Here is a 12,193-nt window from a genome sequence, read left to right on the forward strand (position 1 = left end):
AGACATCAGATAGTTCATTTATATGGCTTCCTCAGGAAACAAGTGAAATTTCTTTTAACTATTCTTTCAAGACAGTTTTAAATAACAATTGACAAAGTTTCAGCTTCCGCTTTTTTTTAAATACGCCACAATGAAAAGAATAAATAAAAAGGAATAAAAGATTTTCAAAATCTTTTCCTTCCACTAACATCTCCTGTTGTGATGAAATTTTAAACAGATTGATATAGAAAAGACAGTAGTTCTGCAAATATTTAGGAAAGTGTGAGGTTAAATATCATCCAAGAACTAAGCGAGGAAATAGAAATATCTAGTAAGAGGAGGGGAGGAATGTGTACACACTTAATGGTACACACATCGCACTTCCATGGCATGTTCCCTTTCCCTAAAATCGACATCAGTTTGGATGTTGGTGCTGGTCCAACTGCAGCATTAACTCTCCCACGTTAGCATTAAATCTCCCTGGAGGTTATCTGCTGCATGGTGGGGGAGCCAGTGGCAGCCACAGGGGTAGGGTGGAGCTGGCAAGTAGTGAGAAGGGGCATCTGTTCTGTAATTGTGACCAGAGAGTCATAGGGGCTGGGATCAGCCTCGGTGTTCCTCTAGTTAGAAAACCCCAGTCATGGTCAATCTTTGCTAAAAATAGGAGAGATTTGAGTAGATCTACAATTTTCCTAGCGGTTGTTAAAGCACACACCACTATTAGAGCTATTTTGTGACCGTAAATGTTTCCATTGTTGGATATGAAAATAAAGGAGCTGCCCCTGCTCCTACTGAGGTCAATGAGAGTTTTGCAATAGAATTCAGTGGGAAGAGGCCCCAAGTTTGTGATATGTCTTAAGAAAAAAATGGGACTTTCCTGAACCACAGGTATTACCCCAAATATTATCAGAGGTGGCCCCACAAGTTATTCTTTTCTTTCCATGGTTCAGGGATTTCCTTTTTGATCGGTCTTTCTGATTTCCTCTTGATAGAGACACCAGGCTTGTGACCTAAGCCTAGTACTTCCAATCTGTGAATGAAGATTGATTTAAATTAGAGAGAGAGGTTACCCTGGGTTTTGTTTGACGCTTTAAGCAGTGATCTCTTAAGTGATCAGATAGGGTATTGAGCCTGATACAAAAAACCTACACGGATAACATGGATGTTACTAAAGGTTCAAAAGGAGTTAAAAGTAAGGACATTGGTTTAAAATGAATCTGTGCCTAATGCTCACCCGTGTTTTAAAGTGTAAAATACAAGAATTGTTTTTCTTAGAGCTGCTTGTCAGAGAAGCATTTGTGTTAACAGCAGTTGAATTACAAAATGGGAGAAATGGTTGCAGAATTTACATGTTACTTTAGAGAAATAACAGCTGCTTTTGTGAGTGTAAAAAACCTGGGGCATTTAAAGGGGGTGAGGGGGGGCACAGGGAACTGTTGTGAAAGTAATGAGGAGAGGATCCAAACACCTCACCTGCTTTATCCCTAGGTGTAGAGGGAATTCAAAATTAGACTCCAGATGGCGAACAAACTCTGAAACATGTGAGCGTCCAGCCAATATCCCTTGGCAATGTTAATTTACAGCCTTATGAGTGAGCGCCTTGGTTTTCTGCCAGTCCTAGCTAAAAGCACATTATACGAGGACTCTGTAACATAGTCAGCAATCCGTTCCAGGCCAGAACTTGGGCCACATATCTGTGAGGTGAAATTAGACAGCACAGCCTGTTAGCTGGCCTGGGAGACACAGGACAAACTAACGGATTTGTCTGTGTTCAGAGTCCTCAGTGAAAAGGTTCCCTATGTATTCATTACAGCCAAGTACTGTTCCTTCTCCACTGGCTGTCGGGCACCACAGATACCAGCATTTGTGTTTTGTAAAAGTTGGTTTGCCAAAATTGTTGTTCAGGATATTTGGAAGGTTTTGCATTATTAGATTTAGGTGCTGGGTTGCTTTGTTGTTGGATGAAAGACTAATCAGGGTGTGGCTAACAGCTGAACAAATCAGAAAAAATTAGAAAACCCTCTGAAAGAGGTTGTTTAACTGTAATAAGATACAAAAGTTGTCATAGTGGGGTTTTATATATATTATTAGATATGGAGTTGTAGCAGGGATCAATGATACATTTTCAGGAAAGGATAATTCATATTTCCTTGACAGATATAAAAATTATCTTGGTCTGGTAATTAGCTCTTCTGACTCCCCCTGCACCCTGCCAAGTTTTTTCCAGATTATCCAAATATCACAGGAAAACTTGACTTCATCCTGAGAGATTTTCATCACCTCTACAGCCTGATAATTTTGTATTCAGAGTCCCAAGGCCAGGGCCACATTCTGCCTCTCAGTCCTGCATGGTTTGTGCACTCGTGTGGGGTAGTGACTGCTGAGTGCACTCTGCTGCCACTGATGTCTATAGGAGTTTGTAGGCACACAGCACCTTTAAGTATGAGTCCTGACGGAGACCAACAAGCTTTATGTTATGATATTGGTGAGATATTTTTAATTGTTTAGGTAATGATCAGTGTTTAAATGTTTGTGGGGTTTTTTATGGATTGTTTTGCATTATTACTGCAGCGGGAACGATGTAGCTTTTTAATTTGATTAGCAGGGAAGGAGGTCAACCTTCCACCCCTACCCCCCCACACTTCCGTTGCAATATCTGAAAGAAGGATGTTAATGTTAAGGTTGCTAACTGTCCTGTGATTTTGTCCCTTACATTTTTAGAGGGCCATTTTATATCTGCTGTTACTACCGACTTCTTCCACTCAGGTGTTTCAATCAGCTCATTGACAACAGCGATCAGATGTTCAAAGAGTTAATTTGATCTTTGTTGTCTACCCAGCTTGCTAAACAAACTTCTTGCACTTGTCTTATCAGTAAGTAGGGTGACAAGAGAGCAAGTGTGAAAAATTGGAAGGGGAGGTAATAGTTGCCTATATCAGACAAAGCCCCTAATATCAGGACGTCTGATCACCCTACCAGTAAGGCTAGGTAACAAACACCTTTCTAGAAGAAATTCTTGCTAGCGTGTAAAGGTGGAATTCACTCCTGTGAAGAAGGTCAATACGTGGCTACTCTATTGGTACGATAGTGGCACAGCTGTAGTGCTGTGACTATACCATTATAACCCTGTAGTGTAGATGCAGATTATAGCAACAGAAAAGGTTTTTCCTTCCCTGTAGAAACTCTGCCTCCCTGAGTGATGGTAGCTAGGTCCACAGAAACAGTCTTCCATTCACCTAGCTGTGTCTACTCTGGGGGTTACGTTGGCATAGCTACTCTCAGGATGTAGATGTACCTCTTAGGGCTTAAATGAAACACAGTGGTACATAACCCTTGTTCTTCCCCTCTGAGCAGGGGTGAATTTCACCCGGTATGATTGTTAGTCTATTGATTAATGAATGCACATGCTTAAATGACAATACATGGATTTAGCCTTAAGGATCATAACTATGGGTACTGAAAAGGTTAAAAAGCACTTCAGAAAAATGAATGGAAGGAGACTCAATGGGTTTGCAATACTCTAGGATTATTACAAACTTTGTTGAGAAGCTGGGTGTGAAGAGCTGCTCCTTTGTGTGCATTCATGGGAAAATTTAGGGCAGGCAAAATTAGAGATCTCTTTTTGTAAATGTAGCTTGTTATTTTCTGTCCATTCAAGGCTTTTCTGAGGGGACTCTCACCACGGTCTCTGGTGCACATTTTGGCTGTCAGGTCCGAAATGCATTCTGACTCACGCCAGACTTACTTCCCCTTCATCTTGTTCTCCTCATCATCTTACTGCACTTCTGCCCAGGTCACTAGTGCCATTACAGATGCTCATCTCTCAGCCGTTCAGAAAGGAACCAGTGCTTGCACTCAGTGACAATAGGGAAAGGAGAACTGGGATTGTTTGCATATGTTTTGCCTCTCTAGTGAAGAAACTTACATGATCACCTCTCCACATGTCAAATGTCATTCTAAAAAAAGAGGTGCCTCCCTAACTCGCCTCCGACCCCTTTTAGGGCCAATTGAACTAAGCCCTTAATATCTCAGTACCCATGGGGACTGATGATAATGGCAGAAAACCTGTAAGAGTAAAAGAAACATAATATTTCTTATTCTTAGTGTTGGTTAATCTTGCTATTATAATTTCTCAATGTCTTTATACTATAGTAAAAAGTTGCTCAGCAAAGAAGCAGTTAGTCACATCAGACAGCTAGATAAATGGTAGAGCCAAAATGCAGTCATGGCCTAGGATTTCCAAAATCTGAGGTGCATCTGCCTCCTATATTTCATATAATGGTGGCCCATCAAACATTGGATGATACATCTTGATGTTTGGGGCCCTTGTGTGAAAATCCAGACTCTCTAAAATACGACCTTGACCAAACGTCCTTCTCTTTTGATGAATTCTGTTCAATTCTGGTTCTCTATATTGTGCCTTATCACCATGGTACCTGAGCAGCAGTGACTCAGGTTTGGGCTCCAGAGAAGAAAGAATTTGAGTGAAAAATATAAAGTGTTTGAATGGAAGTTAAATGCCATTGTTTGAGGTGCCAACGCACTTTTTAGTGTTCTTATGGAAAATTCTTACATTGCATTCTTTTTCTAGGAGCAGGTCTTGTAGCATTATATGCCCAAAAGCAGGATTCTGCTATTGGCAACACTAAGAGACACCCCTGGCTTAAAAGGTGGATCTTCGCTTATATGGCTCCTTTTTGACATGGCTGTTTTCTAGGTCTCCTCTGAAGAAGATTCCCTAGCTGCTTGGTACTTGATTTAACTACTTTGGAAGGATGAAACCTGAATTGACTTGCTTGCTGGGACCCAAGCCCATAATTCCAGAAGGCCTAGGCATGATAAAATTAAAGCTCAGACCACTTGGCCATACCGTTTGAATAATCTTATCGAAGGTCCAGTCCTGCAAGCACTTAGACCACAATACTGCAATAATCTCTGTGTAGGTAGACACCTGATTTAACAAGGCACTTGGTGTGGGTGCAGGAGTCCACCTCAGTACTGTCAATCCCAGGTGTTTAAAAAACAGAAGTTGGATCCCCAAAAAATCATGACATTGGCTTGAAAAATCACAAGATTTTTTAAAACATACATTTGAAGTTCTGTTTATTTGCCTTCTGGCTTTGAACCTTTCAAGCTTCTCTCTGCAACCATGAAGGCTAGAAACCCAATTCACATGACTCCAGTATCTAGGACTTTAGGAAAATCATCAAATGTTAAGAGATTTGCAATTAAAATCACGTGAATTGGCAGGGCTTCCACAGAGCTCATTGCAGGATGATGGTTTTATATGCAGCCTAGTGTGTCAACAGAACTATTAAGTAGCAAACTCTACACTCTAGTATTTACAGGATCACACTCATAAGATGTTTGCTAATAGAGGGAAAAGTAAAATCTTACTAACAATTCAAATTCATAACAAGTAACTCACAGTGTACTTTATTATTTCTTCACAATATTAACTAGACAGACATAGAAAGTTTAATGGCAACATATAACAGTTTAAACACAAAGAACAATGTAATCATATTAAACAATAATAAACTGGCAAACTACTTTACCTTACATACATCATCCAGGATAATGGATAAAGGATATCTGCTTCTATACAATGATGCTGGTGATATTTAAAAGTCAAATATTCAAAAGAAAAAATGCTCTTTAAATAAAAATATACATGATTTTTTATGTGTGATGGAGTTCTTAATGCTTTATAACTTGGTTGTAAGGATTTCAATCCAGGATGAAGCTGCATTAACTTTTAGCACAGGAGCACATTTTAAAAACCAGTTTAGATTAAATTGATTCCCTTGCCTTCCTGTTGCTTAGTTTTGTTTTAAAGATAAATAGGAATGCAAAATAAAACTGTATTTTTCTGGTTTCAGAGGATATTTACACTCCAAAAGAGTGAATCCAAAAAAGTTTAATTTATCATACATGGTATTAGGAGTCATTAACAAATAATGTAAATTAATCTATATGCTATCTTGTTTAAAAAAAAATTAGAAATCCAGGCTTTTTGCACATGCAAACTTCATCACACTTTTCATCAACATTTAAAAAGATTTTTAGGATATGAAATTAGTGCAGATGCATGGCCAACCACATCACCATGCAGAACTTCCACTGAGGTGAATGGGAGGTTTGTGTATGCAAGGACAGAAGTTTGGGGCTCATAACCTGCACCTTATAGCATCTCATATTGACCTTCACACGCAAAAGTCTGTTTCCAAAGGAATTATTCCAGTCTATAGCTGTGTGCTTTTTTAAAGTAGACCCATGATTTCACAGCTCACATCAAGAAACTAGGAAAATATTATATTAATTGTAATTAGGGGTTGATGCACAAACATGTAGATAGTTATGATTGAAATTTACTTCTTGGGCCATTGTGGCCAAGCTTCTATATCATACAAGACTGTGTGTACAAACCCCACTCACCTTTCAGCCCTCACTAGCCCACTTCTCTCTGTAGCTTCAATTACCACAACGGACATGTTATTCCATTGTCCGATCCAATGTCTGAACTACCAAGAACTATCTTCTGTCTCTCGTCTAATTTCTCCATATTTAGTTTTAGGCTCTTTCCCCTTGGTTTAAAACTCTTATTTACCCTGTACATACAGACCTTTGTTTTCAGTTTTTATTTTATTTAATTTTCCCCGGGAATTTATCAGTGTTTATAAACACAACTACAAAAACAGGTGGGAAACTCAGTGCAAAAAACTATTAATAATTTTTCTGGGTAAATATTGGGGCTTATTTTGGTGGATGGAAAGATGGGCAGGGGGAAAAAGTATTCAGTAGATTAATGCTTTGAATTCCGTTCATCAATGTGGGTTGCTGAACTAAAACAGAACTCAAAACACAATGCTACCTCTGAGTTTAATAAACCAGTATCACTCTAATCCCCAAATAAAACTTTTCACTTGAATAAACAGTTTACTGTTGTAGACTTAGCCTATAAACATTTAATAATTGGGCCACACCATTTGCAGTGCATACACACAACTTCAGCCTTTTCTCCTGTTTTTGTTTTTTTAAAACTTTTGAATATTTCCTTGTGTTCTGAAACATATTTTGAGACAGATTTTCATTTTCTTCCCATTTTAGTGTGTCAAATATTTAAACTGTTATCTGCTAACAGCTTGAAATGTGTACCTGGTGGGTGAGATTCATCAGTACGTTTAGATACACACGCACTTCAGAGCTTACATGTGTGCCTTCTAGACTAATACATAGCCTTACTTCAACAGGCAGCTTTGCATGTACACACATATATCTTATGCAATGTATTGTATTTTCCTAATTAAACAAGTTTTTTTTTATCTATTTGAATGATACAAAAGTAGGGTGAAAAAATGAAATAATACTTTTTGTAAAACCCAGGAAATTTTAGGTAAAAATCAGTTAAAACTGAAAACAAAGGGGCTTACATTGTGGAACTATAACAAATCTCAGATGATCTTATGAAGTTTTCGTTTAAAAAAACAAGACCTTTTTCTTTATTATTTTATTGAAAAACAAAGCCCAAAAGAATTGAAGGACAAAAAAAATGTGGTACAGTAACATCAAATATCTGATCTGGTTTGTAGATGATTGCTGCTAGAATGAACAAGGCTTTACTTAAGTACTTGTGGGGGGTGGGATTTTGTAACCTTTTGCTCTGTTTATCTTCACTGCCTATCATTCTTTTTCTTTTCACCTAGATGAACGGTGGCCAAATTTCTCAGACACTTTTATCCTCAGTCATGGAGATATATCAATGATCTATCTCCTCTCTACACTTCTTAACACCTCTTCCCGTGTTGTCCCTTGGTTCTCCACAGCCAAGTAACTTTAGAAGTGCAACTATTTATACGTTTTGCTTCTTTTTACAGATTGCCACCAGGACTGATCCAGGGTGAGAAGTGATTTTTAATTGAAATGTAGTTGTGGAGCATGACAGTAAGGCCTTGCATGTTGTAGGGAAAGTTCTGTTTCACACGGTAACGAAGAAAATGGAAGTGACAGGAATCACTGGGAAAGCAAGAGGGTCGAGGGGGAGATTTTTTTAAACAAGTTCAAGCTTTTATATACATTCAATGTTTCTAGTATGGTGATTAATAATAAATGCATCATCAACTTACAGCTAACGCAGCCACAATATTGTACAATTCTGCAGTCAGAATGGGAAAGCTCCATTATCTGTTTAATAAAATAACCATTAACAGTTGCCTTGACTTTTTTAACTTATTAACTAATATGCTGGGAATCCCAGTGAATAGATACAACAGAACACAAATTGGCAGCATCTACATAATCATCTCTGTAATGTGACTACTTCATATTACTTCTAAAGCAGCTTTGAAAAATCTTGCCACTGGAGGATAGTCCAAAATAAACTCTATCCAAATTATCTGGTAATATAGCAGCACAGGAATTTATAGTTACTCTTTTTATATTTTTTGATAATGTAAACCGTCAATAAACAATTCAACGATGAAAAAGTTCAAGGTCAAATCATTCATTATTTTTAATGGGAGGTTAATGGGCACAAACTGAAATGAAGACTAGATTGTGAAATGTGGATTGAAACAGTAGTACAGTGCCAATTCTAGTTCAGCTTTGTACCTGGCTTTCCATAAATTAAACCTGCTAGGTTGAAAAACTAAGACCACATTCAGTTCCTAATATGTGGTTCCCTATTATTTTTAAATATTTTTCATAAGTGCCTTGCACAAATGCATACAGTTTTGACATTTCAGGTGTTTTTACTCAGTTTAAAAACAGATCACATTTGCTTTACAAACATTAGTTCCATTAAATGTTTCTGTAAAATTAAAATAATTTCAAATTTGAAATGCAACGCTCACTCCATCTTTGCCCATAGAAAGTGTAGGTGCCATGACTAAATAGCAATAAAAATGCTGAGATGCACAAATCTAAAAAAAGCAGCTTTGAAGAAATCACATCAATTACAGCCTTAACAATGAACATATTACATTCCTAAATTATTGCAGATATTGCATATAATGCCACAAAGTTATATTATTGAAATCACAAAGTTGACTCTGCATAGTTTTTCATTGTATTGTTTTCACTCTGAAAGTACTTGTATGTTGTTCCTGTCCTTTTATCCAGAGCTTTCTGACTTGTCCCTGGATGTACATTTAGCCACAAAGTTCATATTTTGACAGTTTCATAGTAAAAAAATAAAAACACTTGACTTAGAGGTTTTTAAGGTGGAATTCATAGAAGCCAAAAGCTTGTTAAAGCCCACCTTAAAGTATGTTGACATGTCTAAGATATATGGTTCAGGATTTATGCAGTTGTTATAAAGCTGTATATTAAGTATTCTGAATTAATCTTATTTAAGTTGCATTTATTGTTCAAGAAGCCAACTCAGTCCATCCTTTCCCCCTCCTTATTCTCCCCTGAAATGACAATAGGCACCTAAGGAATCTGGATGTCAGTGAGTCTCTGTCCAACTAGAGGATTAGGACAATTTCTTCATCTTCTTTATTTCTGCAGAAAGTCTTAAGAATTAATTAGCATGAAATACTTTGGTGGGGGGGGGGTGAGATGGGGGAAAGAATACAGGTCATCTGACTTCTTTGTTATGAAAATGTACTTGATTTTGGTGTCCAGTTTGATAAACAAGTATAGTTCGAGCTAATCTGGAACTCAGATGAGGTCTGTTTCTTGCCAAATAAATTTAAACCTTTTTCAACTTTCAGGGATTTAGAGACCAAACTTAATTGGTTTCAAAACCCTAGAGGAGCTCAGCAAGTAAACAGGATCAGTTGCAGATATGAGCCCACTAAAATGGGACACAAGTCAGGACTCCAGACTCCAGCTGTGCTCTGCAGAGGCAGGCACTTACGGTCTCACGGTTTCTGTGTTTGTAGCTGTAAAAGAGATTTTACTGCTGAGGAAATCATTGAAACAGTAATTTCTTGTATGTCCAAAGGATTTCATTTCATGCACTCATAAAGAGTATCTGAATTGACATATCATCCTTTTATGGTATCAGATGATACTGTTATGATTATGATGTATTGGCACAATTTGGTAGCTTAAAAATACTTTCATAAAATATATGCAATCGTATTTCAAACTGTTGTCCTGCCAGGAGACTCCTGTAGATAGCTGTCCGAGAAGTTGCTATTCTGACACCAAGTATGTACCATATTGAATTGTATACTAATGTCAGTACTTGCCAGCTGGAAATAATTCTAACTTCACTCCCTCTGATTTTTTTAGGATCCCATCTCCTTGGATCTGTGAGAAATTGTAGTAAAATCAACACAATTACACAGTCTGAAGCAGCCCAAGTAACTGCTCTCCCAAGAGAAAGCAGGTAGGTCTTTGTCAGTATATTTAATCCATCCAGCTGCATTAATTTATTTAAAAAAAAAAAAAAAGCTTACGGTGTTTGGGGCTCATTACAATTCATAACAATATTATGTGATACTCGGCTAGAAATTGTTTGTAGAGTTTCTGAAATAGCAAGTTAAATGTAAATATCTTTAATAAATAACTGTTTCCTGCAATGTAAAAAATAAATGATACCTCCCTTTGGCAGTAATAGCTGATTTATATTTAGCCAGGAACTTCTGCTCATAAAACTAATATCATTGTGCTACTGGAAAAACCATATTATTTTATTGTTTCGTAAGACGTTTGTAATCCATAGTTAGATGGTTGACTTCACTTATGTCCCAGATAAGCGCCCAGGGTGATGCAAGCTCCCACCAGAGCCAGACTTAGGATAGTCTTCAAAGAGATCCAGGAGAAATCAAACAAAGGCCTCATGTTCCTGCCGTACAATTCCACAAAGGCATCCTGGGTTGGGAGGAAGGGAAATAGGAATATGAGATTCCATAGCAATATGATATGCAGACAAGAACAAAAGACATTTGTTCATTAAAGCTACATTAATAATAATAATAATAAACACAAATTATTCAGAGAAACTAAGAAAAGCACAAGAGTGAGCTCTTTCATTCATGCAGGTAACTCCGGAACCATTTTAGCATACAAACTACTACTAAAATTTTAAGTTCTTTAGGTCAGGAATCGTCTTTTTGTACAGCACCTAACACAATGTGCTTCTGGTGCTACTATAATGCAAATAATAATAATTAATAATAAAGCAAGTCTGAGCACCTTGAGCTCCTATTGATGTCACTGGTATTTGTGGGTGCTCAGAACTTCTGAAAATGAGGCCACTTTTGTTTAGTTTCCTAAATGTGGATTTAGGACCCTAACTTTAGGCAGACAGGTTTCTTTTTAATGAAAAGATGGCTTTTGATGGCTTTTATTTTGTGACCAGGCTGAGCTTTACATTTTCTTATATATGCGTAGTCTCTCAAGTGCATAGAAAACTGTTTTACGGACAAAAAAACTAACCTTTTTAATGAAAGGTGTCAAAAACATCTAGATACTGGGGGAAAAGATGAAGACTTTCTGAAGTTGTGCGTGACTTATGAATACAATAAGATTTGTGCCGTTGAAAGGATTAGTAATCATACTAATAATGCTTTGCACTTACATAGTGTCTTTCTTCCAAGGAGCTCAGCTCTTTACAAATATTAAGTAAGCCTTCTCCTATCCCTGAGGGTAGTTAAATGAAGAGAGAGGTTAAAGGACTTTCAAAATGTCTCAAATTAAATTGGTGATAGAGTTTGGACTATAGTTGTGGTTCCCAGTTTCCTGTTGTAATTCCTATGCTCTGCTACCCAAATATTATATATATATATATTGCTAGCTCCTACCATTGTTTTTAAAGGTTTTGGTGGCAGGGTTTCAATTTGTTGTAGAAAATAAACATTCCTTTTTTTCAATTGCACTTCCTGTAAAATGTCTCCGTGAATCTATAATGTTACATTTTATACAAGGCAAACAGCCTCCTAAAATACAGGAGTAATTCATGAATTACAGCAACAGAGGGAGAAAAAGCCACAGTGTAAATTACATGAAATAACAATAAACCTTTCAACCATGCTGTGTGTTTTCCATAAGATATGGACATATTATAGTACTTTACGCTGTCCTTTGTCATCTGATATCACTAGCTATTGTAGGTTAGAATGGAAAGGTTAGTTTTTGCCACAAGAGGGCGTGTATGTTTTTTACATTTTGCTATTCAAATCCTGTTCAGTAGATGTTCGGCTCTGAGGGAGATGTACTTAAATGGAGAAATCGTGTCTACTTCCACAATTTCTCTTTATAA

At 37.2% G+C, this 12,193-nt stretch overlaps 1 protein-coding gene and 1 long non-coding RNA gene across 7 annotated transcripts in view; one reads left to right on the top strand and one right to left on the bottom strand.

The window, feature by feature from the left end:
• The window catches only part of LOC120398467, a 41,555-nt gene that overhangs the window by 25,377 nt on the left and 3,985 nt on the right, over positions 1 to 12,193 (top strand). For 2 of the 4 annotated variants that reach the window (XR_005594455.1, XR_005594456.1), the window contains exons 3-4: positions 7,857 to 7,879; positions 10,222 to 10,318. This is a non-coding gene — a long non-coding RNA (uncharacterized LOC120398467). The remainder of the gene's footprint in view (positions 1 to 7,856; positions 7,880 to 10,221; positions 10,319 to 12,193) is intronic. The other 2 variants (XR_005594457.1, XR_005594454.1) reach the window with 1 other exon arrangement.
• The window catches only part of BCL2 (BCL2 apoptosis regulator), a 128,189-nt gene continuing 121,415 nt past the window's right edge, over positions 5,420 to 12,193 (bottom strand). For 2 of the 3 annotated variants that reach the window (XM_039525922.1, XM_039525923.1), the window contains exon 3: positions 5,420 to 10,803. In XM_039525922.1, the coding sequence (XP_039381856.1) occupies positions 10,669 to 10,803 (135 nt within the window). In that variant the 3' untranslated portion in view covers positions 5,420 to 10,668. Of the gene's footprint in view, positions 10,804 to 11,512; positions 11,575 to 12,193 lie in introns of all 3 variants that reach the window. The other variant, XR_005594453.1, reaches the window with a different exon arrangement.

Source organism: Mauremys reevesii, linkage group 2 (assembly GCF_016161935.1).
Source record: "Mauremys reevesii isolate NIE-2019 linkage group 2, ASM1616193v1, whole genome shotgun sequence".
In the NCBI taxonomy this organism is placed as follows: Eukaryota; Metazoa; Chordata; order Testudines; family Geoemydidae; genus Mauremys; species Mauremys reevesii.